The sequence below is a fragment of the Poecilia mexicana genome, unplaced genomic scaffold (genome assembly GCF_051168715.1).
Source record: "Poecilia mexicana isolate PSO_F unplaced genomic scaffold, ASM5116871v1 scaffold_5, whole genome shotgun sequence".
Lineage (NCBI taxonomy): Eukaryota > Metazoa > Chordata > Actinopteri > Cyprinodontiformes > Poeciliidae > Poecilia > Poecilia mexicana.
Genome location: NW_028263374.1, coordinates 13,508,340 through 13,533,103, shown reverse-complemented (window position 1 = coordinate 13,533,103; position 24,764 = coordinate 13,508,340). Strand labels below are relative to the sequence as shown.

At 38.5% G+C, this 24,764-nt stretch overlaps 3 protein-coding genes across 5 annotated transcripts; 2 read left to right on the top strand and 1 right to left on the bottom strand.

The window, feature by feature from the left end:
• Nucleotides 1–7,051: 7,051 nt before the first annotated feature.
• On the bottom strand, nucleotides 7,052–18,258 carry endou (endonuclease, polyU-specific). 3 transcript variants are annotated; one of them, XM_014998077.2, is made up of 11 exons: nucleotides 18,240–18,258; nucleotides 14,162–14,236; nucleotides 13,936–14,049; nucleotides 11,770–11,892; nucleotides 11,040–11,168; nucleotides 9,012–9,177; nucleotides 8,712–8,917; nucleotides 8,160–8,273; nucleotides 7,970–8,076; nucleotides 7,737–7,879; nucleotides 7,052–7,257 (listed from the first exon to the last, which is right to left on the bottom strand). In XM_014998077.2, the coding sequence occupies exons 2-11, from the start codon at nucleotides 14,217–14,219 to the stop codon at nucleotides 7,143–7,145; spliced, it is 1,275 nt and encodes a 424-aa protein (XP_014853563.1). In that variant the 5' UTR covers nucleotides 14,220–14,236; nucleotides 18,240–18,258; the 3' UTR covers nucleotides 7,052–7,142. The 3 variants fall into 3 exon arrangements, with proteins under 3 accessions (XP_014853563.1, XP_087861694.1, XP_087861695.1); XM_088005568.1 differs by lacking the exon at nucleotides 11,040–11,168; XM_088005569.1 differs by lacking the exons at nucleotides 11,040–11,168; nucleotides 11,770–11,892.
• On the top strand, nucleotides 15,623–20,289 carry tsfm (Ts translation elongation factor, mitochondrial). Its single transcript, XM_014998081.2, has 6 exons — nucleotides 15,623–15,762; nucleotides 15,974–16,126; nucleotides 16,206–16,334; nucleotides 16,419–16,541; nucleotides 17,392–17,473; nucleotides 19,750–20,289. The coding sequence occupies exons 1-6, from the start codon at nucleotides 15,715–15,717 to the stop codon at nucleotides 20,136–20,138; spliced, it is 924 nt and encodes a 307-aa protein (XP_014853567.1). The 5' UTR covers nucleotides 15,623–15,714; the 3' UTR covers nucleotides 20,139–20,289.
• An 806-nt stretch (nucleotides 20,290–21,095) lies between these two features.
• On the top strand, nucleotides 21,096–24,511 carry myl6 (myosin, light chain 6, alkali, smooth muscle and non-muscle). The gene is made up of 6 exons (XM_014998082.2): nucleotides 21,096–21,226; nucleotides 21,407–21,434; nucleotides 22,490–22,633; nucleotides 22,831–23,004; nucleotides 23,164–23,241; nucleotides 24,143–24,511. The coding sequence occupies exons 1-6, from the start codon at nucleotides 21,224–21,226 to the stop codon at nucleotides 24,169–24,171; spliced, it is 456 nt and encodes a 151-aa protein (XP_014853568.1). The 5' UTR covers nucleotides 21,096–21,223; the 3' UTR covers nucleotides 24,172–24,511.
• The last annotated feature ends 253 nt before the right edge of the window (nucleotides 24,512–24,764 follow it).

The following is a 24,764-nucleotide window of genomic DNA, read 5'->3' as shown; positions in this document are numbered from 1 at the left end:
TTATTATATTTTAATACATTTTAAAAAAATAAAATAAAAGTGATTATAAGGACATTGGATATTATTATTTGAGAAAGATGATGTGTGAAGTAGTTGTTTTTTTTTTTTTTTTTGGATTCACTACATGAATACTTTAAATAGTGATGGACTCCCATTCAGACTCTTTTGTACTCTACTCACCAGATCTTGTACATCATTATGTAAATTTAGTTTTAACGATTTGTGGAATGAAATGAGCTCAGTAAAACAAAACAAAGCCGAACTGACAGGAACAATCTCTGCCTTTAAACAACTATAAATTGTCCTGTGTTGAGATAACAATGATGAACCTTTCACTTTATTTATACACAAATTAAATGAACAACATCCATAGGTAGTTGAATATACGTTTACTAAGCAATATCTTTTGTCTAATAACTTCATTTTATTTAAAACAGATGATAATACAGGTTATAGGCCAATATCCAATAAAATACACTGCTCAAAAAAATAAAGGGAACACTCAAATAACACATCCTAGATCTGAATGAATGAAATATTCTCATTGAATACTTTGTTCTGTACAAAGTTGAATGTGCTGACAACAAAATCACACAAGAATCATCAATGGAAATCAAATTTATTAACCAATGGAGGCCTGGATTTGGAGCCACACACAAAATTAAAGTGAAATGTTCCCTTTATTTTTTTGAGCAGTATATTTGTGAAATATCTAAAAAAAAAAAAAAAAAAAAAAAAAAGAGGATGTACTCCTATAGAAGAGCATCCTCAATAATTAATATAATGAATTACTTCAATAATTAATAGTAACTATTAAAAGATAACATTTAGTATGTGATGGCCTGTTTCAGCACCGGACAGCTCCTCCCTCCCTGCCCATTACCCGAAGCTCAATTTAAAACCTAAAATAAAATAAATATTCTCTAATTTAGTAGATTGTGTTTTTAAACGAATCCATTGTCTTCTGTGCGCGCACTGTCACACTCTGCCCCCCCCCACCCCGCTCGGGGTCAGCCTAATCCCGGTCATTTTGTGAACTGGTAATGCTGCAGCGAGATAAAGTCACTGACAGGACTTCAAACTGGGGCAGCGCAGGATTTACTCAGTGGATGAAGCGGCGACCACGAGGATTAAGCGAAACATTGACATCCTCCAGATCACTGGCCTAACAGAGGGCTCCGGCTGAATTAAAACAAGCATTTTGGCTATTATGTGTCGTTTGGTAAATGCGAAATAACTAAACAGATACTGATTTTCCCTTGATTTTACAAAAGCTTCTTGCCTCGTATTTCATTCTTTTTTTTTCTTTTTCCTGCGTGATGTTAGCGCAAATTCAAACGAAAACAAACATACTATAATCACGATAGAAACTTTATAAATTCCGAGTGTTTAAAAGTATCATTTGGAAGCCTACCTGCACTTTTGGTTCCCTCTTAAGGAAGTTTTTCAGGCCTTTTTTTTTTTTATTATTTTTGCTCTGATCCCGGATCACAGTTTGCGGTCTGCGCACATCAGTCAGCGCTAAAGTTGTGACCTGAAGCAGAGCAGTCCTTCGCTGTGCGGGTCACTCCACAGGGGCTCCTGGTTTTAGCTTCCACCTCAAGCTCCTCCTCCCACTCCCACCCAACTCCTTTTGACGCGCTGGAGATCGCGCGTGTCCGGCCCGTGGCTCAACGCGCCCCCATCTCACCCCCCACCCCCCGGCGCTCCACTCGTGGTGCATGCGTGTGTCGGTTTATGTGCTTGTGTCTTTGGGAGTTGCGCAAAAGCTCTCCGAGGTTTTGCAGACAGACAAACAGGAGAGGCCCAGGCTTTTGTTGCCTTGCGAGGGCGGCCGCTAAATCCGCAGCGCGGCCGCATTGAGCGGAGGGGAGACGCGCTCAGCAGTCTGAGCCTAACTGTATGTGACAGCTTGAAGTTGCGTGTGAGCAGGTGTTTGCTCCATCCATCCCAATGCAGTGCGGAGATAGACTGTCGAACAAGTTCATTTCTCTCCCTGAGGGGTTGCTCTGACCAGAAGGGCCACATAGGCGCATGAGACGCTCAATTATGGCCGATATGACTTTAGGGACCCCCGACTCTCTGCAGTGAAGGAGAGATGAAGGAGGGGGGACTTGGAGCGTTATAACATTGTCAATAAAAGGCGGTCGGGTCCTTGCTTTAGTTGAGAACTTGTTCACTCTTTGAGAAATCCTAAAGCACAGAAATCAAAAATGTGGAACATGCATAACCACAATTTACATTCAAATGGATTCCTGAAAGCTCAATTTTACTGTATTAAAACATAAACCAAATATAAATAAGCATTGAGCTCTTAAGCTTTTTTCTCAGTCTTTGTGCATCAGTCAAACCAATCAAAATTGGGATGAAAGGGAATAAAATGTCATGTGAGTTTGACTCACCTACCTTAAAGTCTTGGAGGTTCTTGGGCTCCTTCCTTTGGATGTTCAGTTTGTGTGACATTAACATTCTAGCAGTTTGTTTACATTATTTCTTTGGAAGGAGTCAGATGTTTTCTCAGCTGTGTTTGGGGCTATTTTTCTCCATCTATTCTCCATCCAAATGTCCTTCAGCTCTGTGAAATCTGCCAGGACTAAGTAAGACCCAGATCATCACGCTCCCACCTGCAAACTTCCCTTATGGCACTGTGATTTGGGGTCAGAGTTCAGAAGAACCATTTTTCAAGACACAATACCTTCGAGAATAATTCAACATATTCAAACAAACATCATTCAACCAGATATTAGACGTGTGATTTCAAAAATAAAAGGTTTGTGTGATCCCAATTTCTTGCATTGTTGATTATCCTGTTTTTTTAAGAAGCTATAAAAACTGTAACTTTAGTTAACATCAGCTGTTTACCCAACATTATATTATCTCTACTTGCAGCTAGAAAAAGATGGTCAACATTCACACTTTGACTAAAGAAATGGTTATTATGTGAATATGGACAGGAGAAATGTTTAATACAGCCTTAAACAAAATTGTTATTTCAAATCCGGTTGGTTTTCAGTGAACATCTTATTGAGTAGATGTGCAATGCATGGTCAGTTGATAAAAATCGACTGATTAGAACGAAGGAAATTATAAATAATTTACAAAAGTCTTTTTTAACTCCCAAACGTTCAGGTTTTTTTAACCAAATGGTTAATTTCCCTTTAAGCATCACATGCCTTTTATTCATTAAATTAATGTATAACGAGAAATGTACAAATAATTTCCTATTTACAACAGGAATATTTCCATGATAGAAATAAGAAATTGTTTCGATTGCTTCAAGTTTTTGAATGTTGGGTAAAACATTTGAAACTTTTAATGTTTTTGAATGTGTTTTTTTCCCCCCACTGTTTTCAAGAAATTGTTCATTGAGTAAAACAGCTTTGGGTTTGAAATCCTGATTCAAAGTCAAAATAGTGACTGTGTGTGCCAGACGTGAAAACACAGAAATGCGTGACAGGCTAGCTGGGTAACGATTTGGTCCATAAATGAGAACTACGCTCTCCTGCCTCATTCCCCAGCCGACCACCTTGCCCGCCTCTCCTCCCCCTGCATCCTTTCCTGTCGTACTCCACACCTGCAGCCTGAGATGGGAATAGCAGAGCCCGGCGTCTGCATCCCCAGAGACGAGGAGGCAGGGGAGCATGATGGCTGAGGCTCAGTGCCTCCACCGCACATGCTTGCTTCATGGGTTCTAATATTCATTTTTATTTGCATCAGAACATATACATCTACTAGTTTTGGTTTCAAAACTTACCTCTGTTTATTTTGGATTTTTTTCCAGGTAGACCCACTTTAGAGTTTAGCCATCAGGCTCCACAGGTGCTGCGTGAGAGCGGAGCTGTAACCGTGAAGTCCCCTGGTTCTCCCTCAGTGTCCACACACGACAAAGTCCTGCTGCAGATGGCCGACTCTGTCTGTGGCTCAGATGCCCGTCCGCTCTCCCTCGGCCGCTTGGTCCTTTCCTTACCTTTCTCAGGATATGAATTTAGTTTATCTCCTGAAATTGAATGACATATAAAACTTCACTTCAGTACACACACAAACATGACCCTCCTGTTAATTCCCAGAGTGTTTGAGTGTGACAGTGGGGGGAAAGTGGGTTTCGTCCATCTGTCATACTGGAAATCCTCTGAGAGAAGCCAGACAAACTGCGCGCAGGGTACAGCAGTGTGCAGATACGACCGCGCTCTATAAAAAAAAGTATCGCAGAAGTATTTATGCCCCTCAAACTGTTAGGGGAATTTATATGAGTTTATATGATAAACATAAAACAGAAGGAAAATAATAAATTTTCCACATATTGAAAGTGAAAATTTACATTTATATCCGTCTCTCTTTACTGTGACACCTCTAAATATGTCAAATATAAGCAAACACTGCAGTGGCACCATCAGGCAGAGGGGATTATTTTCTTCAGTAGCTTCAAGGATTCTGGTGAGATTTCATTGGAGCAATGCATCATCTATTGTTGGAAAAACTTTGGCAAAACTTTGAACTAAGACATGACCGTCCACTTGAACTGACAATGACAGATTAAGCAGACAAGAGGCTCATAGCAACTCTGGAGGAGCTGCACAGGTCCACAGCCCAGAGCCCAGGTGGGACAATTTGTTGACACGACAATCATTTGTTATGCTTTCCACAAACTTGGTCTTTATGGAAAAGAGAGATATGTTGACAACATCGTCAACACTCAAGTCAGGGACACAGCAACACAGGGAAGCGGACTGCGTTTGAGATGATAGGAAGACTGCAGCAGAGACTGACGACCAGGGTTGTCCAACTCCAGTCCATAACAATCCTGCACGTTTTTAGATGCATCCCTGCTCCAGGAAAGTCAATTTAATGCTTTAATTTCCTTCTGATTATGTGGTGAAGTTATGCAAAGGCCTAATGAGTGATAATTTGCTTCAGGGAAATGCAGAACCCTGAGGACTGACTTTAGAGTTGCATCTGATTAATAACTGGAACAATATATTTGATGGTTATTTGCTTGATGATTATTGTGACGGCATTTGACAAAATGTAATGTTTATTCCTTCTTCATAAATAGTTTCTACGTTATATCTTTATGATGTAAAAGACTTCAGGCTTCCTTGTTGCTGAAATGAGCTATGCAGGTAAACTTAACTTGACTTTGAGGTTTAAATGTTTCACAAAAAGGAAGAGGCGAAACATGTTGCCTCCAACCTTCGTCTCGTACCCCATAAACTCATGCAATATGTTCTGTTAAGCTGTTAAAATACATTTAGACCTGAAGCTGTAACATCACAAACTACGGTAAAGCTTACAGGAGCACGAAAACATTTCCAAAGGCTCTGTAAGCAGTCGAGGATATGCTGCATGAGCAGCAGTTTGAAAGGTTTTTGCAACACAAGAGCGGCAGCCTCGAATGACAGTGCGAAGGCCATCTCAGCAGACCAATCGCATCGCTCTCCGTCTCCCCGCATATGTCTGCATCCACTGGTGAGAGCAATGACAATATGGTCAGCTCAGCCAAATTGTTTGGAAAGCTCACAAAACAGCGGCAGAGAATGAACGTTGCTCTGTATTTCATGGTCTCTCATCAACTTTAGAAATGGCCAGCATCTAAGCCAAACTTGAACCAGCCTCCAGCCAAGCGCCGACCCTGGGGAGACAGAGGTGATGTTGACCATGTGTCCCTCCACTAACCATCTCATTGAAGGCCCCCCGACTCCTGGGTTAAACTGACACCCTCCTCTGCGATCACCCCTGAAAACCCTCTTAACCCTTTCCTAAACCCTCTGCGAGCCCCCCTGTTGTGCGTGCTCATTGGATGACCGCCTTCAGGCGTCCCTGTTCCACGGCTCCATTGTCTGGCCCCATAAGCAGCTTTGTTTCTGCATGTGCAGCTGGGATAGCCCCGCTCAGCCATTAGCCACAACACGCTAAAAAAAAAGAGTGCGGGATAATATAATTACAAAACAAAAGTCAGGTGGTTCACGAGATCTGCAGGGAGAAAACCCGTTGGGGGAGATGCGAGGACACGCTGGCGGGTGGCCAGCTATAATTTGATTATAAAGTTGTGTGAGCGACAAAGGACACAATTGAATCTTTTTTTTCCCCTTTTTTTTACCACTCCATGATTTAATTTGATTCCATTGGGGCTCTAAAAGGAGTCTAGTGTGAAAAGAGAGAAGATTTACTCTTCCAATTTCCAGCCACCAGCTCAGAAAATGTAATATGCTCTGACAAAATATCGAAACCGCCTTTATTGTCCTGCTGCCTGTGAGGCCCGAACGGCTGAATCACCGCTGGGTTGAGTTTTCCTCCAAAATAACTGCTCTCGTGCTCTTTTTCTGTTTTATTTTGCGTGAATGCACACAGACCGGCAGACAATAGGATCAGTGGCAGATCCATCTCCTGTAATACTTTCTTTAAACAGGCCAGCAAGTGTGTCCCCCTGTTCTGTCGGCAGACCAGAATTTATCCTGTTAGTCACCCTAGATGAGTGAAAGAGCAAAATCAACCCCCAGTCCAGCTGGTCATGCACACAAAGATGCAGCCATTCACACACACACACACACACACACACACACACACACACACACACACACACACACACACACACACACACACACACACACACCCACACACACACACACACACACGCACACACACACGCGCGCGCGCGCACACACACACACACAGCTTCATGGACAGCTGATAAGAACAGGTTTGCGCTGGTGCTACTGTTCAGAGCAGGTCAAGCAGAATAAAATCTGTTAATGTCTTTTTGTCTCTTCATTTCATAGCACAAGTACAGCTTTTTTTATGCTTTTGTTTTGCTCTTACATAAGACAATGAGAAGCTGCACAATACGCACATGCCCCTGCCACTGCAGGGCTGGTGTCAGCTTTGTGCCCTCTCTGGGTGTGTAAACGCCCATTTTTTGCCCCATTAGGCACTGAGAGATTGTACCACTGGGAGAGAACCGCATTCTCATGCAGCCCTGAGCTGCTCTAGAAAGGATTTTGCTGCAGATTTATTCTCACACTGTGCATCAGGAAAACATACAGAAGGCATCGGATTTTCAGATTATTATTATTTTTTGCTTTATTGCAGCATGTAGAGAATGAAATGGTAACGCTGTGGTAATTTCCACTTCTGTTCTTTTCTCTTTACATTGATACAGGATAGGCTGAGCCGATGTACTTCTTTCCATTTCCATAGGAAGAGTTGTCCCAGGTGTAAGTTTGTATGATGAACTGTTTTCCTCCCAGACTGAGGTAACAACTGAGAAGGAAGAATATGAAAACCATCAGAAAATGTCCACATGTAAAGAAATTATGGATTTTGTATGATGTTTTTTATATATATATTTTGTTGTATTTTAACTGGATGAACAAAATTTCTTAGATAATCTTAATGCAGCTTATAAAGGAGCCCAAAATACTTTCAAATAATGAATTTAGTTTTCTCACGTCCTAAAATGACTTCGTGCTCTTCTGGTACAACTGGTTCTGATATCTGCATTTTCACCTCACTGGTACTGAGTCTTGGAAAATTCCTAATACCAGTCGATTTCTTACACATTTTGTCCATTTTAAGGAGATTTTATGTGATAAACAAACACAATTATACCTTCACAATTTCACAGCGATTTTGTGTTAGTTAATCAAACAAAATCCCAGTAAAACATAAAGTTTCTGGCTGATAAATTATAAAATGTAGTCGAGTCTGAAGGATACCGATGTGTTTGCAAAGCTACTCACTATTTCCCAGGCCGAGCAATGTAGCAAAGGCTGTAGAGGGCCAAATCAAACTCAGGGCTGCAGCCAATCACTGCAGAGCCCACCTGCTTGTAGTAGCCGTCCCAGTGGAACTGCAGTCCCAAAACATCAGGATAGTTAGACCACTGCAAGGAAAAGAAATGGACAGATTTCTGTTTAGCATGTGACACACAGCTTAACTCAGTCACTGTCAGTGGAGGAGGGAGGATGCTCACAGGCCCGTTGAAGCTGTGGCTGTAGTAGTTCAGCTCCCCTCGCTTCTCAAGAAGATAAAACCGGATCCAGTTGTGGAAACCAGACACCTTTCCTCCCTTGATTTCACCTGCAGATATTTTACTTTAGTTTTTTTTTTAAATTGATTTTTAAATGAAATGTGACTTCCAATGAAGTCTGCTTCATTCAAACCTGCAAAGATGTGTTCAAAACCGCTGGAGTCCATAGCGCCGTTGTAGCGGGAGTAGAGACCAAACCACATGTTCTTCAGGTCCTCAATGAACTCTGCCTCTGATTTATAAACACCTTCAAATGCAAAGAGACCCCAGGTGTCATGGAAACCGTATCATGACATTTTTAAAAACAGAATTAGTTGATTAGAGATCAGACTGTGAAGGAAGAGAGCCAAGCAAAAGTGTTCGTAATGTTTAAGCATTTTTAACATGACAATCATTAATCCCAGTGTGTCTAATTCAACTTAGTTTATTTACCTCAAAGCTCCAACATCGAACCATGGTACCACATGGAGACGCAGGGCTGCATCCGTAATAGCAGATTTACTTGTGGAAAATGGAGAGCGGCAGAGATACCAGCGGCTTATAGCCCGGTGCGGCTTATATATGTATGTTTCCAGTTGTTGTTTTTTTTTTAAAACTTTGTGGGTGCCGCTTATAAGTAAGGTGCGCTCTATAGTCCGGAAAATACGGTACTTCTGCAAGGTACTGTAATTTAAGACCACATTACCCTTGGTGTAAAGGAAAGCAAACAGCTCTCTGCCCAGCTCGGTGTTCAACATCGTCTCCTTCAGGAACGTCTCCTGCTCGGTCAGCTGCTGAGAGGTGAAGCTCTCCGCCTGTCCGGTGATCCTCTTGTAGTTGTCGAAAAGATTCAGAAGGGCTGCATAGGTCGGGCGGGAGAACAGGGCGTTTTCATCCACGAACTTGTACAACCTGAGAGCACAAAAAGCAAAACAGCTACACTTCAAAACACAGAGATCTCCAGAAGGTCTTCTACGGGTTCGCTGAGATGCATAAAGGTCCTCACGGTCTGGAGGAGAGATCCGACTGGGAGCTGGTCTGTGAGTCGGCCACCAGGGCTTGGGGGTCAAGGATCAGCTGAGAGGCCGAGGCCTTGTTGGTGTCCAGGGCGAAAAGCGTCTCAGACAGAGACTTGATCTCAGCGTCAGTGATGGTAGCACCAGAATCACCAGCTGGACACGACAAACACAAAAGTTTTCACCTTCATTATTTATCCAGCTGCTTTTAAACAGATAAATCCTCAAAACTCCAGAAAATTTAGATGAAAGTTATTTTTATTCAATTAAAATGTTTCTGATATAAAATGAGATGGGCAAAAGATAATAATATCCTACATAAGGAGTACAATTATTACATAGAATAATTTATGTGTTTTTATTTGCATTTTGACCAAAACCAACAACATGTCAGATGTTACTTAAACTGTTCTCAGTTATTAATAAGTCTTTATTGGTTTTGCAGTAATCTAGTGCTTCTAATATTTGCTGACAAGTTTTTGCATTTTTCCACTGGTGTATATCCCTTCTTTCTTTATAATTAGCCCCGAGTATTTGCCATTACATCTAAATCTACCATGGGGTATAAACAATTTGGTCACCCTTTCAAACAAAATAGGTCACTGTAAGGTTTACATAATGATAAAAATGATTAAGTATTTTTGGGTAACTGAGGGAAATGTTTGAGTTTTGGAAAGGAAAATATTGTCTTTCAAAGGTAAAGTTATTGTCTATAGAGTAATGGGAGTTTTTTTTTTTTTTTACTTGGGCCAAAATTGCTAAGTCAATGACCACTATTGCACTTTTTTAAAATTGAAAATATAAAAATGATTTATTCTAAAAGCTTAATTTTCTCTTGCTCAACAATCAGTCTCAAAACAATTTTAACTCACGCAAAGTGTCCCAAGAAAAAGAATCCAAAAAGTAATAATTGTGGAGCTGAACTTTAATAAAGGCTTTGTATACTTGAATTAAAAAAAAAAAAAGGCATATTGTGTTAAAATGTTTTGGGTCTGCTACTATAAAAAGTTTTCAGTTTATTTTTTATCGTCTCCTAGACTGCACTTTCGACAAGAACGACATGTTGAACAGGTAAAGACAACAAGGTGAATTTAGAGTTCAAAGAAGGCTGAACACTGACCCCTACTGGTCAGTTCTGAGAAAAACGAATAAAGAGCTCTGAGGAAATAGTCATACAAATAATGGTGGGAAAAAAAACACAATGTGGATACACAAGTTATTGGAGATAAAAACAAGTATTTGTCCTATCAACTAACTTTAAGGATTTTCTTTCTATTCTGGAGAAATTTCACTTCACTCTTACCTACATTGTTGTGCATATTTCACCATAAATCAAGTCAACAACGCCCCAAAGCATATCAGCATATTATATTTCTTTAGGTTAATATTTTTTTGACCTGTGATATTTAAATTTGACAAAAAAAATTGCTAACTATGTAAGAAAGTATATACTTTTTCACACTAATATATTCATCTTTTTTTTTTTTTTTTTTTTTTTTTTTTTGCAGGAACAGATGGTCCTTTTTTCATGCCCTAATTTCTAGGGTATGTTATTGGAAGTAAGCATTAATTCTCTGTAAAGCCTAAGCACTAACCTTTTAGTTTCCACTAATTTGTACTTTAATAGCTTTTTAGGGTACTCAAAGGTGCTCACCTTAATCTTAACTTAGCAAACTGTAAATAAAAAGCGGCACTAAATGATCTACTTCTGATATTTTTCCCAAATTTCCCCCCCAAACTGAAAAACTTTGTCTTGCAGTTTTGTGTAATAGATGTTGAGTCTCCATGTATCTGCTATGATGATCTGCTAAAAAAGCATCTTGCAGTTGACAGATGAAATAAAAATACTACGAGGCATGTGCTCTGAACAGCAAATCAAAAATGTACCGACAAACTGCTGAGGAACAGGTTTAGATGAAGTCATGGGAAAACAACCAGGTGTTACAGAGAGACAGAAACTGATCGAGTAAAGGCAGCAAAGAGCCTTTAACAGCGAGGAGAAACACTGCTGGTCTTACTTGAACAGTAGTCTGAATAGTCGCTGCAGCAGTTGTTGTACTGGGAGCACTGGGAGTTGCAGTGGCACGGGTTCTGAGCATTATAGCTTTCACCACACCTGCCATTACAAGATGTGGGTCCAACTACAGCTAAAAGAAAGTTTCATATTTTTATTTACATATTTGTCAGTAATGGAAAAATACAGTTCCCACATTTTACATCTATTTCAACGCAGTCTTTACAATTCAGAGCTGTAAAAATGGGTAAGTTTAGATATATCTGTGTAAAAAGATGAGAAAGTCTAAATTTTTTTATGCTGAATTAACTTAAAATAAGTAATTTATTAAATGATCGAGTAGGCTCTTTTGAACTTCACTGCTAAACGTAACAAAAATTAGACTCAGTAGAGTTGTCTTTATTCTCCTAATAGCGTTTTACAGTGTATATAAATTTGTTAAACCAGCCACTTGCTCTATGAGAAAACTAAGAAAGATATGTGCCAAAACAACACAGCTGAATTTACTTAAAAACAGGGTACATTTACAAGACAGGAAAACAATTTAATTAGTTTAGGTGCAATAACTTGTTTAAACGCAGAGTAATACACTGAACTTCCTAAATGTGAAACTTAGCAAGTGTGAAAATTAAATCACAAAAGCACTCCCATAAATATAAACAAATGACTAACTTCTGATGGGATCATGTGGAGTGGGAAGTGTTAAGAAGCAGCTGAAGTGTTGTTGGTTTTACCATTACAGAGGGTGGAGTAGTCGCTGCAGCAGTTGTTGTACTGGGGGCACAGGGAGTTGCAGTGGCACGGGTTCTGAGCGTTGTAGCTTTCACCACACCTTCCATTACAAGACAGAGCCGCCTCTGGGAGCAGAGGAAAGGTTCGCACAGACAGGCACGTGCAGAAGGGGGGGATTAGGGGGGCTTGAGCACCTGCCCCTTTTGCTCCTTGCCAAGTGCCCTTTTGTTTTTGTTTTTTGTTTGTTTGTTTTGTTTTGTTTTTTGGTATTATTATTTTCTAAGCCCTCTTCTGACACATAATAACATGTACAAAAATTATTTGGTTTTTTGTTGGGTTGTTTTTGTACAACATAATAAGCCCGTCACCCTGTTACCTTTGACCTTTTGCCCGTTTGCCTCTTGCGCATTGAGATAAGGCGGCTAACTGGAGCTCAACGTACCGAACGTTCCAGATTACAGAACAGTTTTTGGTGAATTAAAAAGAAAATACTTTGGTGAATAAAGTGGAGAAGACTTGCTACTTGTCAGATGACGGAAAACGTTGAAGTATCGTTTCTGCTTCAGCCCGGAGTCGTGGCTTAAGCAGAGAGGTAATGAAATACAACAGACACTGACAGGCCTCTGCGTCTGCCTTTCTCTGAAGAACTACTGAACGGGAGGAGACAGCCAGGTGAGGAAAAGCTGTTCTTATCTATCGATTCAGTATTTTTATCATACAGACATTAGGCTGTTGTTGTTGTGCTATTAGCTAGCTGCTAGCTAACGACTTAGAAAAGCAAGATAACTGAAAAGCTTCTTCCCTGTGTCGTTATTGATATCAGTCATTCTTCAGTATTGCTTATCGCCCGTCCAAAACTTATCATCTCCATAATGGATATATGTCAGATCTTCTAATTTCCTTTGCTGCATAATGTACATTGCATTTATTCTGGCGTTAGGTAAATTTATCTTGAAGGAGAATAGCACTTAAATAAAAGTTCAACAAGGATATTCATTTAGAATTAAAAATAACTCACCCTGAATTACCATGATAGATATAATGTATGTAATAAAAGTATGTCATTAAAGGAGGGGAAAAAACTCAACCCAGACTTTAAGTAAGTTTAGGGTCTGGTTCACAGAGTATGCAGTTAAATTTTTTTCCCAAATATTCAATGAAAAAAAAAAAAAAAAACTCAGTTAAGTAAAATAAAATTGTAATCAAAACCTTTGGAATTAATGATTCCTTTTTTAAAAAACAAAAAGTTTTGTTTAAAAAACTTTTTTTTAAAATTAAATAACTAATTTTTGTCTTGTGAACTTAAAAGGTTATTTGCCAAACATAAACTTTTATTTGCACACATCAGGAATCTTTTGTTGTGATTTTAGGCCCTGCCCATGATGTCATGTGAGAATCACAAGCAAAACTTTGAGTCACAAGCAAAAACTTAGAATAGCAAGAAAAAGATTTCTGACATGCTCAAATAAGTTTGTTTTGCAAAAAAATAATTTCACTTCATGAGACAAAAATGTGTGATTTCAATTTTAAAACAAGTTTTTTTAAGCAAAACTCAGTAGGCTTTTCCCATAGTGACATGCATTAACAATTAAATTTTTTCTTTTTTTTTTTTCTTTTTTCTGCAGTTCCACTTTAAAGTTTGATGCAGCTCTGCTTTCCTGAATGGACCATCTTCATCTCCACTGCAGCAAACAGGCAGCTCTTTTTTATAGATTACAGTCCACTAAACGTTTGCATTGTGTCCTTGTTTATATTTTTAAAAGTGTAATTCTGTAAAGACAAAATATGTCTGGTTGTCTAGCTCTGATTTACATATCTTGCTGAATTGCGGGTTTGAATATTGCAATACTTTCCTATTACAAATTAGACCTGCAGAAAGAAATTACTAATAAAATATCTTACATATGCATAGTTGTATGCTCTATATAGAGATTTTCCTTGGCTTTGATTTTATATCTCACAATTTTGTAATTTATCATTCTTTATTAAACTCTGAATGCTGTGTGGCTTTGTTAATATTCTGTTCTAGAATGCAGTTAGATGTGCCCTTTTTTTTGGAGCATCTGCCCCTTTAGTGGTCTCTGCACAGCCCTGCCGCATAGGAATTTACATTTTACAAACAAAACAATGTTATATTTTAGTAGGTTTTACCTGGTTTTGCTACTTACCTTTGCATAGTGTGTAATAGTCGGAACAGCAGTCATTGTACCTCTCACAGGCTGTGTTGCACTGACAGGAGTAACTAGTGTCTATTCCATACCCGCACCGGCCCTGACATGAGTCTGAAATCACACCAGAAGCATTTACAACACCGACTGCAACATTTCACTCACATGCTACCGGCTTGAGATGCTCATTGTAAAGTGATGCTGTGAAAGAAGGAAAGAGTCTTACTGCTGTGTCCCTGGTGGAACAGGGCCATGCAAAGGAGAAGGATAGCAGCGACTTTCATCTTGGATCAGCAGCCCCCTAAAACAAGGTGACCAAACTGTTACCACATCCATCTTTTTATAGCAGTTTTATCTCAGCCAATCCAGAGGGAGCCTCGTGAACACAACCCAATCACAATCATATCAATCTAGGTATGGTCTTATGAAAACTTTTTCTGATGAGTCATGGATTCTATTTTTATTCTGTAGATTATGCTGAGACATACTAAAGCAGTCAAAACTGTTGAATGTTTGAATACGGTAACACATTTGGAAATATGTAAAATTCAGATATCACTCTCATGTGTGAAAGTGCACACCTTACTGTCGGATTTCAAAAACATTTTGATAAAAGTTATTGTTTAAATTATTGATCCACCATCTTATATATTCAGCATATTCAGTGTGAAGTACAGCCAAATCAGTATCTGTCATGTGCCTTTTTCTATTTTTATCAAATCAATTTGATCAGATGTTTTACTTCTCAGGGTCTACCCAACATGAAAACATGGAGTTGTCGGTGCAGCGTCCCTGATCACGTTGAGGTAACCTGCCCCTTTGTAAACATTGTGGAGCAATCATGTTCTACACACAGGGTTCCAGATCGATGGAACATTTTAGTGTTGACATAATGAAATATTTGCACAAATGTCTACAAAAGAAATTTTCCATTAGGTGTAGGCAGAAAACACTGATGCTTTGATTCTTACTGCAGCTTCAAAAGAAAAATGTATTTTTCATTCATTTTAAATAACACATTTTACATGTTGATTATTATTATTGTAGTTTTTATTTTATTATCATAAACTATAGTATTATTAGTTTTAGTGTAACTCTCTGCTTATTCTCTTCATTTTTTTTACTTTATTCATTCAGAGTGGGTAGGGAGAAAAGATAAGTAAAGTACATCTTAGTCCCATTTATGTTAATTTATATTACTTGTAGCAACTCTGAAAGGTTAAATGGTTTCAATGGAAAGCAATTTAAAGCAGGTATGCATTAAATGATTTAGGAGAGTATAAAGTGAAAATGTGTTTATTTGTGGCAAGTCATGGTAGATGTGAAAGGTTGGATTAACTAAAATATAATCACAATAGTTTTTTTTATTATTATTATTTTGATTGTATAATGTTGTGGCAAGTATTTCTATTAGATAAATAATGTGAATAATCGATTCTATTTCATTAGAGAAAGTTCTTTCTTTCTTTCTTTCTTTCTTTCTTTCTTTCTTTCTTTCTTTCTTTCTTTCTTTCTTTCTTTCTTTCTTTCTTTCTTTCTTTCTTTCTTTCTTTCTTTCTTTCTTTCTTTCTTGTGAACTCGCTGAACTTACGGGTAGCAGATTAAGAGCAGCTGCATATTAAACTCTGCTGTCCTCCAGGCCTGTAGATGGCGCTAATTAAAAGTACCGGTCTGTAACTCCGAGTTTTTTGTTCTAACTCGGCTTCCTTCCTTCCGCAGCGTGGATTTCAATGACATTGTAAGCTTTCATAAGAGAGCTGTGTTTTCCAGTTTTTAATCATGTCGCTAGCTTTTTTATTTAGAGCTGTTACAAGAGAAGCCGTAAAGGTGAGCAGACTAAACTTCTCCATTTCACTTTTAGCTTCAGCCGTGTTTTAAGAGCTGTTGTTGTTAATGGTTGACTGTTGTCTTTCTGGCTTTCCCTGGGTCAGTTCCAGTGGCTCATTTTACCATTACTGGGTTTTTATGTTCCTGTAATTGTCAAAAAGGATGAAAATTGAATAGTAGTATTTGCGTGTTTGTCCTTTGTGTGGTTCAGGTGAGCGTCAGTCAGCCTGTGCAGTGTTTGCACTCAGGCTGTCAGCTGCTGGCTGCAGATAAAGCCCTGCTGTTGAAACTGAGGAAAAGCACCGGCTACACCTTCATTAAATGCAAGGAAGCGCTGGAGAGGTTTGAGAATGACATGGCACAGGTGTGTTGTCTGTTCTGGAGGGGGGTTCTAATACTGACTGGTGGAGGAGCAATGTGTGACTGTGTTGCTGAACCTCCAGGCTGAAAGCTGGCTACATGAGCAGGCCCAGAAAGAAGGCTGGAGCAAAGCCAGCAAGCTGGAGGGTCGAAAGGCCAAAGAGGGTCTGATCGGCCTGTTTGTGGGGAAGCAAGCCGCAGCGATGGTGGAGGTAAGGGCAGCAGAGATCTACTGTATCAGCAGGTTTTATCCCCTGCTTGTTGGACTTAGTGGTTTATTTCTGGTTTTCTTGCAGGTGAACTGTGAGACTGACTTTGTTGCCCGTAATGAAAAGTTTCAGCAGCTGGTGAAGGATGCGACTCTCGCCACATTGGCACACCATCAGGATAAAAATCAAGACCCGACAGGATACGTAAAGGTAAACATATCTTTTACTTACACACTTGTTCCTGGCCATAACAATTTGGGGAAATGGTTATGTTCTCCTGTAACTATTTATAATGTAATGAATATTAATTGTTTAAATTTCAAATGGTCATGTGCCACAGCATTCACTAAGAAGTGTCCCTTTTAAAACCAAGACATGAACTGAGAGATTGGAGAAAGTTTCTGATTTATCACACTTTTATTACTAACTAATGGTGCAAAGATGCCAAACCTGAACAGACTCTTGCAAAACTATTTGTACCAATTTAGCTTTACTGCATTTACTCCTGTAACGACTAGACCTGACGATGTATTTTGTCATAATCTACATGGTTTTATTTTTTGTTTTTACTCAAATAAAAATCTTAGAATAAATCTTATCCCATTTTACTCTGAAACCGCTAAATAAGACCGCATGACAAAGACGGAGTAACACAGCAGAGGCAGGGATAAAACTGTGGAGAGGTTTACAGCATTGCATAACATTTAATATGTCATGGAGCACTCTTTAATCTGTGACCTGAAAGGTACAGAAATTCATAGCTTGGGTGGAGAAATCTGTTAACATTTACTAGTTATTCCCTTCACAAGTCTGGTTTTTGTTGGCCAATAAGCCATAAGCATTGCTGTTTAATTTTATAGAAGCCATGTTGGGACTTTAAGCTAATGCACGCAAACCTTTTGAGGTTTTTCACGGTAGAAGAAAAAAGCTAAAAAAGACGGGAAACATTTTTTTGCAATTAACAGTTATGCATAACTTTGTGTAGTAGTTGTTTCACATAAATCCCAGTAAAACAGACTGGTTTGTTTGTTTCTTTCTAATGTACAGCTTTTATTTTCAGAGTGTCCTGTCTGGTGACGAGCTGAATAAACTCAGTGTGGGAGAAGGATCTTCACTAGCTGACCATTTGGCTCTCACAATAGGTCAGTAAACAAACACATGCTTATATATTTATTTCCCAGCTCAGATGTGATCTACCTTATTGATGTTGCTTCATCTTGTTAAAAGAAATTAAAAATAAGGTTCTTTAATTCAACCCTTGCAGGGCTACAGGCTTTACTGACACTGATAAATTTTGGATCATTTTAACTCTTTAAATGCATTTAGATCTTCTTGCTTTTTGAAGAAGTCTTTTATTTTTCGTTCTTCCCAGCTCATGCATACAAAGTGGAAGTTCTTAACGGCAACGTTACAGACTATGTTTATGCTAAAAAAAAAATGGTTACATTGATTCTGATTTTTTAAAAAATTGTATGCAAATTTAATTCATATGTGCTTTTTGAATGTTAGAAAATAGTACTAAAAATTCAAAAAAGCCAAACTTTCCTCAGGTATTTTAGAAGATGTGATGAAAATAAATAAATCATGAATAATCAAAATTCACCTTAGAATATATAACCTCATTAAATTTTAATTTATTTACCTGAACTCATGCAAAGTTATCTCTGAATTAGAAAAAAAAACATAAGCTTTTCAAGGTAAAACCAAAATTTACTTTTTGAACATTAAAGATTACTGATTTCTAATTTAGTCCAATTTGACAGAAGGATTACAGAGGAAACTTCAGTTACCTCAAATTAACCACTTAGTGACAAAAAATAAATATGATCTCCACAATCTAATCAAAATAATTCTGCAAAAATAGAACATCATATTTCAGCATTTTACATAAAAACTTACATAACTTACCAGTGTTGTCAACTCAGCAGACTGGTAGGTTTCACTGGGTTAGAGCTTCTTCCCAAAAGTATTCTCCTTCTGCTATTGTCACAGATATTTGTTCCTTTTCATCCACCTGACTTCTTCTGTCTGCCACTCCTATTGATGAAGGGCTGAATAAAGACTGAATTAGTGTAGTTTCTGCCTTAACTTGACTGGCCAGATCTCTAAGTCAGTCTTTTAGGATGGGCTATGGAAGACTGTTACAAAATCAAATGTCACAAAATTATGTAATTTTAAAAATGTTCAGGGTTTTTCCCAGAAAACCTGCTAAGCCTGGTAGTTGGATCCTAGGGGAGTCATTCATCCAGCAGCCTGTCCTGTTTTTGAGTTAAAAAATGTTTAAAGTTGACAGGAAATTTTAAAATATCCCTCGATAATTATGTGTTATTGAAAGATTGGAAGATTAACACCTGAACGCCAGCTATAAAATCTTTAAAAATGCAAACATTTAAAAAAGAAATTAAATAAATAAGCAATGCTAAGCAGGGTGGGGCACAAGAAAATCTTGGTGGCCCGCCAGGGAAACTCTGGCTATATTTCTGCAGCAGTCAGTCGTTGTGACTAGGTAAATTCCCAAAAGTAATGTGTAATAAAATTATAACATTTTGTAATTGCTTAACAAAATGTTGCAAAGTCTTCAGTAGCCTGTAATGTATCAAGTTGTATCTCATCATGAAGAAATCCAGAACTGATTATTATTATTAATCTATTTCCCTGGTTTAGTTCATGGCCTAAAACTGTGTTGTTGTCAACTATGTAAATATGTAAATAAAGATGGGCTGCTTCATCTAGTTCTTGCTTTAAAAATGCGATTATAATTTGGAAACTGTTGTTGGTTTAATCTGAAATATTTAAATATGACAAAGTAAAAACAGAAAAAATATTGAAGGGGAAAAATATGCGTTTACAAAGTATTTTGGATCGATCTCCCTCATCAATTAGATCCTCACTGGGTTAGGAAAGAAACTCTTAAATTCAAAATATGCACAATGTTGCATTTAATTTAAACAGATTTAAAGCTGATTTGAAAAAATAACAATCACTCTGTCAAATGAAAAGTTCAACTTTTTGCACATCAACAGTTTTTGTGCAAAGAAGTCCACATACTTACATTTCAGGAAGGATCTTTCAAGATTTAAGGTTTCTCCATCTGTGGGAAACAAACGCTCAAATGCTATTTGCAGTATTAAAATTAAAGGTCTGGTCCGCAACCAGATTATTTCAGCCCGATTATAAACTTAAACCAGAGTGCTGCAGTCATATTCAATAAATTAGATTACTAATGAATAATGTTTCTGTAACTCGACTCAGATTTGAACAGGTTACTTGACCACGTTTTGTGCTTGTGACTAGTCCGAGTTCAATAGTGGGAATTGCTAAAATTGGATTTGTACTTCAGAAAATATATTAGTTAGAAATATTTAAAGGTTTTAGAAGTATTATCATTCATTAAATGGGTATCTTCTGCTCCTCTTAGGACGTCTTGGTGAGAACATGTCTCTAAAGCGGGCGGTGACCGTGACAGTCCCTGCTGAATGGCACATAGGCTCATACGTACATGGCAACATCAGCGGTCAGACGGAGGTGACATTGGGCCGCTACGGCGCTCTGGTCATATTCCAGGGTGGAAAGGATGAAGAACGAGATACTTTAGGTCGTAAACTCGGCCAGCATGTGGTGGGGGAGGCCCCTTTGTCTCTAGGGAACGAGGACGACCTGCCTTGTGGTGAATCTGAGACACGGCTGCTGCCTCAGACCTTTCTGGGAGACCCCACTAGGACCGTGGCACAGTTCCTCAAGGGTCAACAGGCTCGAGTGTTGGACTTTGTCCGATTTCAGTGTGGAGAGACACTAGGGGAGCAATAAGGAGTTCCCATAACATTTCTCTGTGTTTTTTCATGTACAGCGATGAAATGCAAGAGACGGAGTCACAGAATGATATGACAAATGTGATGGCTAAAAGGCATTTTGGAGATGATGAAGTTGAAAATCTAACAATAAACTTTAAAACAGTAAATGTTCAAGTACTTTGTTTTTTTGTTTTTTTAATTAAAAACATGTTTGTTTTTGCCAATGTTAATTAAAGTGGCAGCAGTGTGTATTTTCCATACCACAATCAAGCATTGTGCTTTAAAATAGCAAATATGACTTAAAAAGAAATTTGACTTGAAATTGTCCGCTGTCTCTTTAAGGAGTTCATGCTCTTTCCAACACTCCGCCTTCTGGTCATCACAGTCTATGATCGCAATGCCTTTCCATTATGCTGTTCACCACCATTCTTAGGAGCATTGGACTGAAAAGTAGATTATATGATAAGTTCAGCAGATTCAGTTCCACCTGGTGTTGGCTAATGGCTGCCCTGCCAATCTGGTGGAGCTGAGTGGGGGAGGGGCTGTCTGAAGCTGCAGCTCCAACAAGGAGAACTTGAGACGGCAAGCGTTTGGGCACCTCCAATGGACCCCAGGGGAGAATCAAGGATTTCTCAAAGATTCATGAAAGAATTAAAGTAATAGTGGTTTTTAATGAGAGAAAAGTCGATTTTACATAATGCATCCTTTTAAGATACTCACAGATTTCCACTACTGAGGCTGAAAAATAAGGCATCTGTCAAGGGGTGACTCTGAATTTCCGAGCTCTTTGTTTTTGAGAAGTGCCACGAGCTAATTTCCTATTAAAACATGAAGAAATTGGCATTAATGTGTGAATATTAACAGGGTGTGGCATAATAATGTGCATAGTACAATCTTTGCCCAGGGCTCGAAACTGCTGTTGAAAGCCACAAAATATGTCTTATATTCTGACATTCTTGCAATGTGATTGGCTGATTCAGTTTGAGACGTGTGACGTCAACGGGGGCGTACCTACCAAACTGGTTAGCTGCTGCTGTCCGTTTAGCTCTGTGCAGACTGATAACCTCGTCATAGAGACACCAAAATAAAATAAAATAAGACATGGTGAGTAAAGATTTTCTTCTGGATTCATGCTTTGTAGCATATAATTTTGTTAGTTCGTTTCTAAAGGTTGTAAAATGTGGAATAAATCAAAAGCAGGTTAGCTAAATGTAGCCTGCTTTACTCCATGTTTTTAACGTCTATCCTTCGTTGTCTCGTCTATCTTAAATCTGCCTCTACCAGTCTGACTTCACAGAAGACCAGATCATCGGTGAGTTCATATTTATGAATAGTTTGGCTTTTAATGGTTACATTAAAATGTTGTACGATGTGGTGTGGATGCAGCGCAGATTTGAAAAAGCTTTATAAATTTTGACCCTGTAGCTCCCCACAAACTACTGGAGCCCTGAAGGTAAATAATGATGAACGGAGTTTTTTTTTTTTAGTTTTGACACTGCCTCATTAACAGTCTGCTGAAGAACTGTGTGGTTTTTGCATGGGAGTGCAAAAAGTATTTGTGTTGAGGAGTGCATTGTGTGCATCAGGGTGTGAACCAAGACATGAAATCACTGATGTGGTTACAGTCACACAGACAAACATTCAAAAATGTGTGTTGGGTGTTCAACAAGTTATAGTAAAGCTGAAGGTTAACAGGCCTCTGTAATAAATGTGCTAGCATCATTTTAAGACTTTATGTTTGAAATGTCATACAGATTCATAATTCAGTGTGTCATACATGTCTGACCACCTAAATCTTGCATGATTCAATTGTATGAAAAATTACGTTTTCACACAACTTTTGTTAGTATCAACTGTAAATATAGCAAGTTTTGGGCTGCCAGTAATAAATGTGGATTTACAGAACTGCCACTAAATAGATACATCTTTGTACAATAGATCAACTCCGAGTCATAGCCAAGTCTGCAAATGCAAGGTGGCATTATCGGGAAATACAAAAACATTTTCTACCGCTTTCACTTCTTCGAAATACTTAAAAAAGGACCCAACAGAAAACTTACTTCAGTTCTTTTAGGGACATTTCATCTGCGTAGTTGTGTGGAGCTTATTTGCTTTTCAGCTCAGATATGACCTATCTAACCAGCAGACTCTGCACTGCCCCTTCTATGCCGCACTAACTGGATGTCTGAACAACTTTAGGGAAATGAAGCTGACGAAGTTTGTTCAATAACTTATCTATGGCCCTCAGACACATTTGAATGTTTTGCTCTCATTTCTTTGTGCCTGGACGGTTTGTCACTAACAGATGTCGAGCTTAGCATGTGCCGTTTAGCTGAACCGCACTTCTTTCTCTTTTTCTCTTTTCAGAGTTTAAGGAGGCCTTCCTGTTGTTTGACCGGACCGGTGACGGGAAAATAACCTACAGTCAGTGTGGCGACGTGATGCGAGCTTTGGGACAGAACCCGGTCAACGCAGAGGTGCTAAAAATTCTCGGAAACCCCAAAATGGAAGGCAAGCATCTAATTTCACCAGTTGCACAAACGGGGAGTGTAAAAATCCAGATGGATAAATAACTGTCAGACGTTTGGTTGGCCCGTTTGGATAATTTTATTTTTAAATTTCACCAGACGGCTTGTGGAAAAATCTGCTTTGTGTTACATTTCTGCAATATAAAAGTTTCCCTCCTGCTTTCTTTTTACCACCTGCAGAGATGAACAACAAGCTGCTGGATTTTGAGCAGTTTCTTCCCATGTTTCACGCCATTGCTAAGAACAAGGACCAGGGCTCCTTTGAAGACATTGTCGAAGGCCTGCGTGTCTTTGACAAGGAGGGAAACGGCACAGTGATGGGAGCAGAGCTGCGTCACGTCCTCACCACTCTGGGTAAGACCTGCACCAGAAAAGCTCGGCTTGACGTTTCTCTGTACAGTTCAGATGTTTGTGGTTAGTTCAGCACTTCCAGTAATGCAAAAAAAAAAAAAAAAAAATAGTGTCTATTTTTTAAATGAATTTCTCAATTTGAATTTTATGTTTGTGTTTCAGGTGAAAAGATGACAGAAGAAGAAGTGGAGACACTTTTAGCAGGGCATGAAGATGCCAATGGCTGCATTAATTATGAAGGTAAATCTGATGGATAAGAAATACATCGAGCAAAAATGACAGACATAAATACACACACTTTTCATTGGTATTTCCTGAAGCAAATGTTACTATGCAAGTTACGTCTGAGGTATGAGTATAGTTTCAGCATCCAGGTGAACAAAATTTAATGGCAGGCCTATATTTATATATATATATTTCTAATGTAATTATCCTTTTGGGGGTTTTTTTTATAGCTTTTTTTCAAACTAAACACAACAACAAAACTCCATCCCACAGTGGAGATCTTTAAAGAAGTAAAAAAAAAAAAAAAGAGTCAACATATTTTTTTGACTCATAAAAAATGCAGTAAGCAAGTGAAACATTCCTTACTGCAATGTTTCACTTTGCAGTAAGGAAAGTGAAACATTCACAGATTTAGATTTTTATGTTGCTTGATAAATCTCACATTTGTAACCAAGTACACTTTAAATACTTTCTTGCTGATCCTGCACTGAAGGCAAGCAGACGACCAAACCCAGGCGTGCCAAGCATAATGGAGGAAGAAAATTACTTTTTATACGACAGTATTAAATATGGCTGGCCTGTTGACCATAAAGATAAAGTAAAATTTACCAACAACAAGCGAAAGGAGTTAGGAAATAAAAACCACTAAACCATACATTTATCTCCGACTGCCAGCTGTTCACTGCCAGTTTTGTTAAAACGGTAAACATTACTGCATTTGTTTGTTTGCGGGGTTTTTTTTTTCCCCTCACTGGGTTTTGAAACAGTCATTGCATATTTTATTATGTTGTTTTATAACTCATTATTTTTTGGTGTTTTGGCTGGAGAAAGCTTTTTTTTTTTTCCTCCACTGAGGGATGGTGATGAAGTGTGCTCCTGTCATGGTGACGCCAAGTTTCTTCCCGTCTCTTTGCAGAACTCGTCAGGGTGGTGATGAGTGGTTAAGGACGTCAGACGCCTCCATCTTTAAATTTATTCTTGAATATTTTCTGTGCTGTTTGTCTCGTCTTTCTCTTTCATCCACGTCATTCTACCTCCAACATTGTTGTTTTGTTGCTGTTGAACCTTTTTTTTTTTATGTGCCTTTTCCTGTCTAATGTGAAAACCTCATATTCCTAACTCCTGTTGACGTTTGCAGGCACAATCAGTGGTACAACTCCTCCTTTTGGTTTACCTTCATCATCTCTGGCAGCCAGCCTATGTGTTGTCCTTTTCTTTTGGATGGATATGATCATGAGACCTGTTGCGTTAAACATATTGAATAAAATGGTTTACAAAGTTTTAATTAGCCTCCAAGTTTTGTAAGTCAAAATAAAAATAGATTGAAGTTGGGTAAAATGGATTCTGTTGATGAAATGTTGGGATGTGGATTTGTGATTTCTTTCAAATTATTCGTGTTTTGCCGAATACAAATACAGACCTATTTTGTTCAGCCTGCTCAGTCAAAAGATAATCGAGGTAAGTATATCAAAAATACATCTAGCTGAATAAAACTACTTGATCTGGATGAGAAGCTGCTGCTATAAAAATAACTCGGA

Excerpts from the sequence above, each read along its gene's own strand:
- endou (XM_014998077.2), bottom strand. The coding sequence starts at position 14,219 with ATGAAAGTCGCTGCTATCCTTCTCCTTTGCATGGCCCTGTTCCACCAG. Across the intron at positions 8,077-8,159 it reads TTTTGAACACATCTTTGCAG|GTGAAATCAAGGGAGGAAAG; the intron begins GTTTGAATGAAG and ends AAATATCTGCAG. Across the intron at positions 7,258-7,736 it reads ATTGCTCGGCCTGGGAAATA|TTGTTACCTCAGTCTGGGAG; the intron begins GTGAGTAGCTTT and ends CTTCCTTCTCAG.
- tsfm (XM_014998081.2), top strand. The coding sequence starts at position 15,715 with ATGTCGCTAGCTTTTTTATTTAGAGCTGTTACAAGAGAAGCCGTAAAG. Across the intron at positions 16,127-16,205 it reads TTGAGAATGACATGGCACAG|GCTGAAAGCTGGCTACATGA; the intron begins GTGTGTTGTCTG and ends CTGAACCTCCAG. Across the intron at positions 16,542-17,391 it reads ACCCGACAGGATACGTAAAG|AGTGTCCTGTCTGGTGACGA; the intron begins GTAAACATATCT and ends TTTTATTTTCAG.
- myl6 (XM_014998082.2), top strand. Across the intron at positions 23,005-23,163 it reads TCACGTCCTCACCACTCTGG|GTGAAAAGATGACAGAAGAA; the intron begins GTAAGACCTGCA and ends TTTGTGTTTCAG. Across the intron at positions 23,242-24,142 it reads TGGCTGCATTAATTATGAAG|AACTCGTCAGGGTGGTGATG; the intron begins GTAAATCTGATG and ends GTCTCTTTGCAG.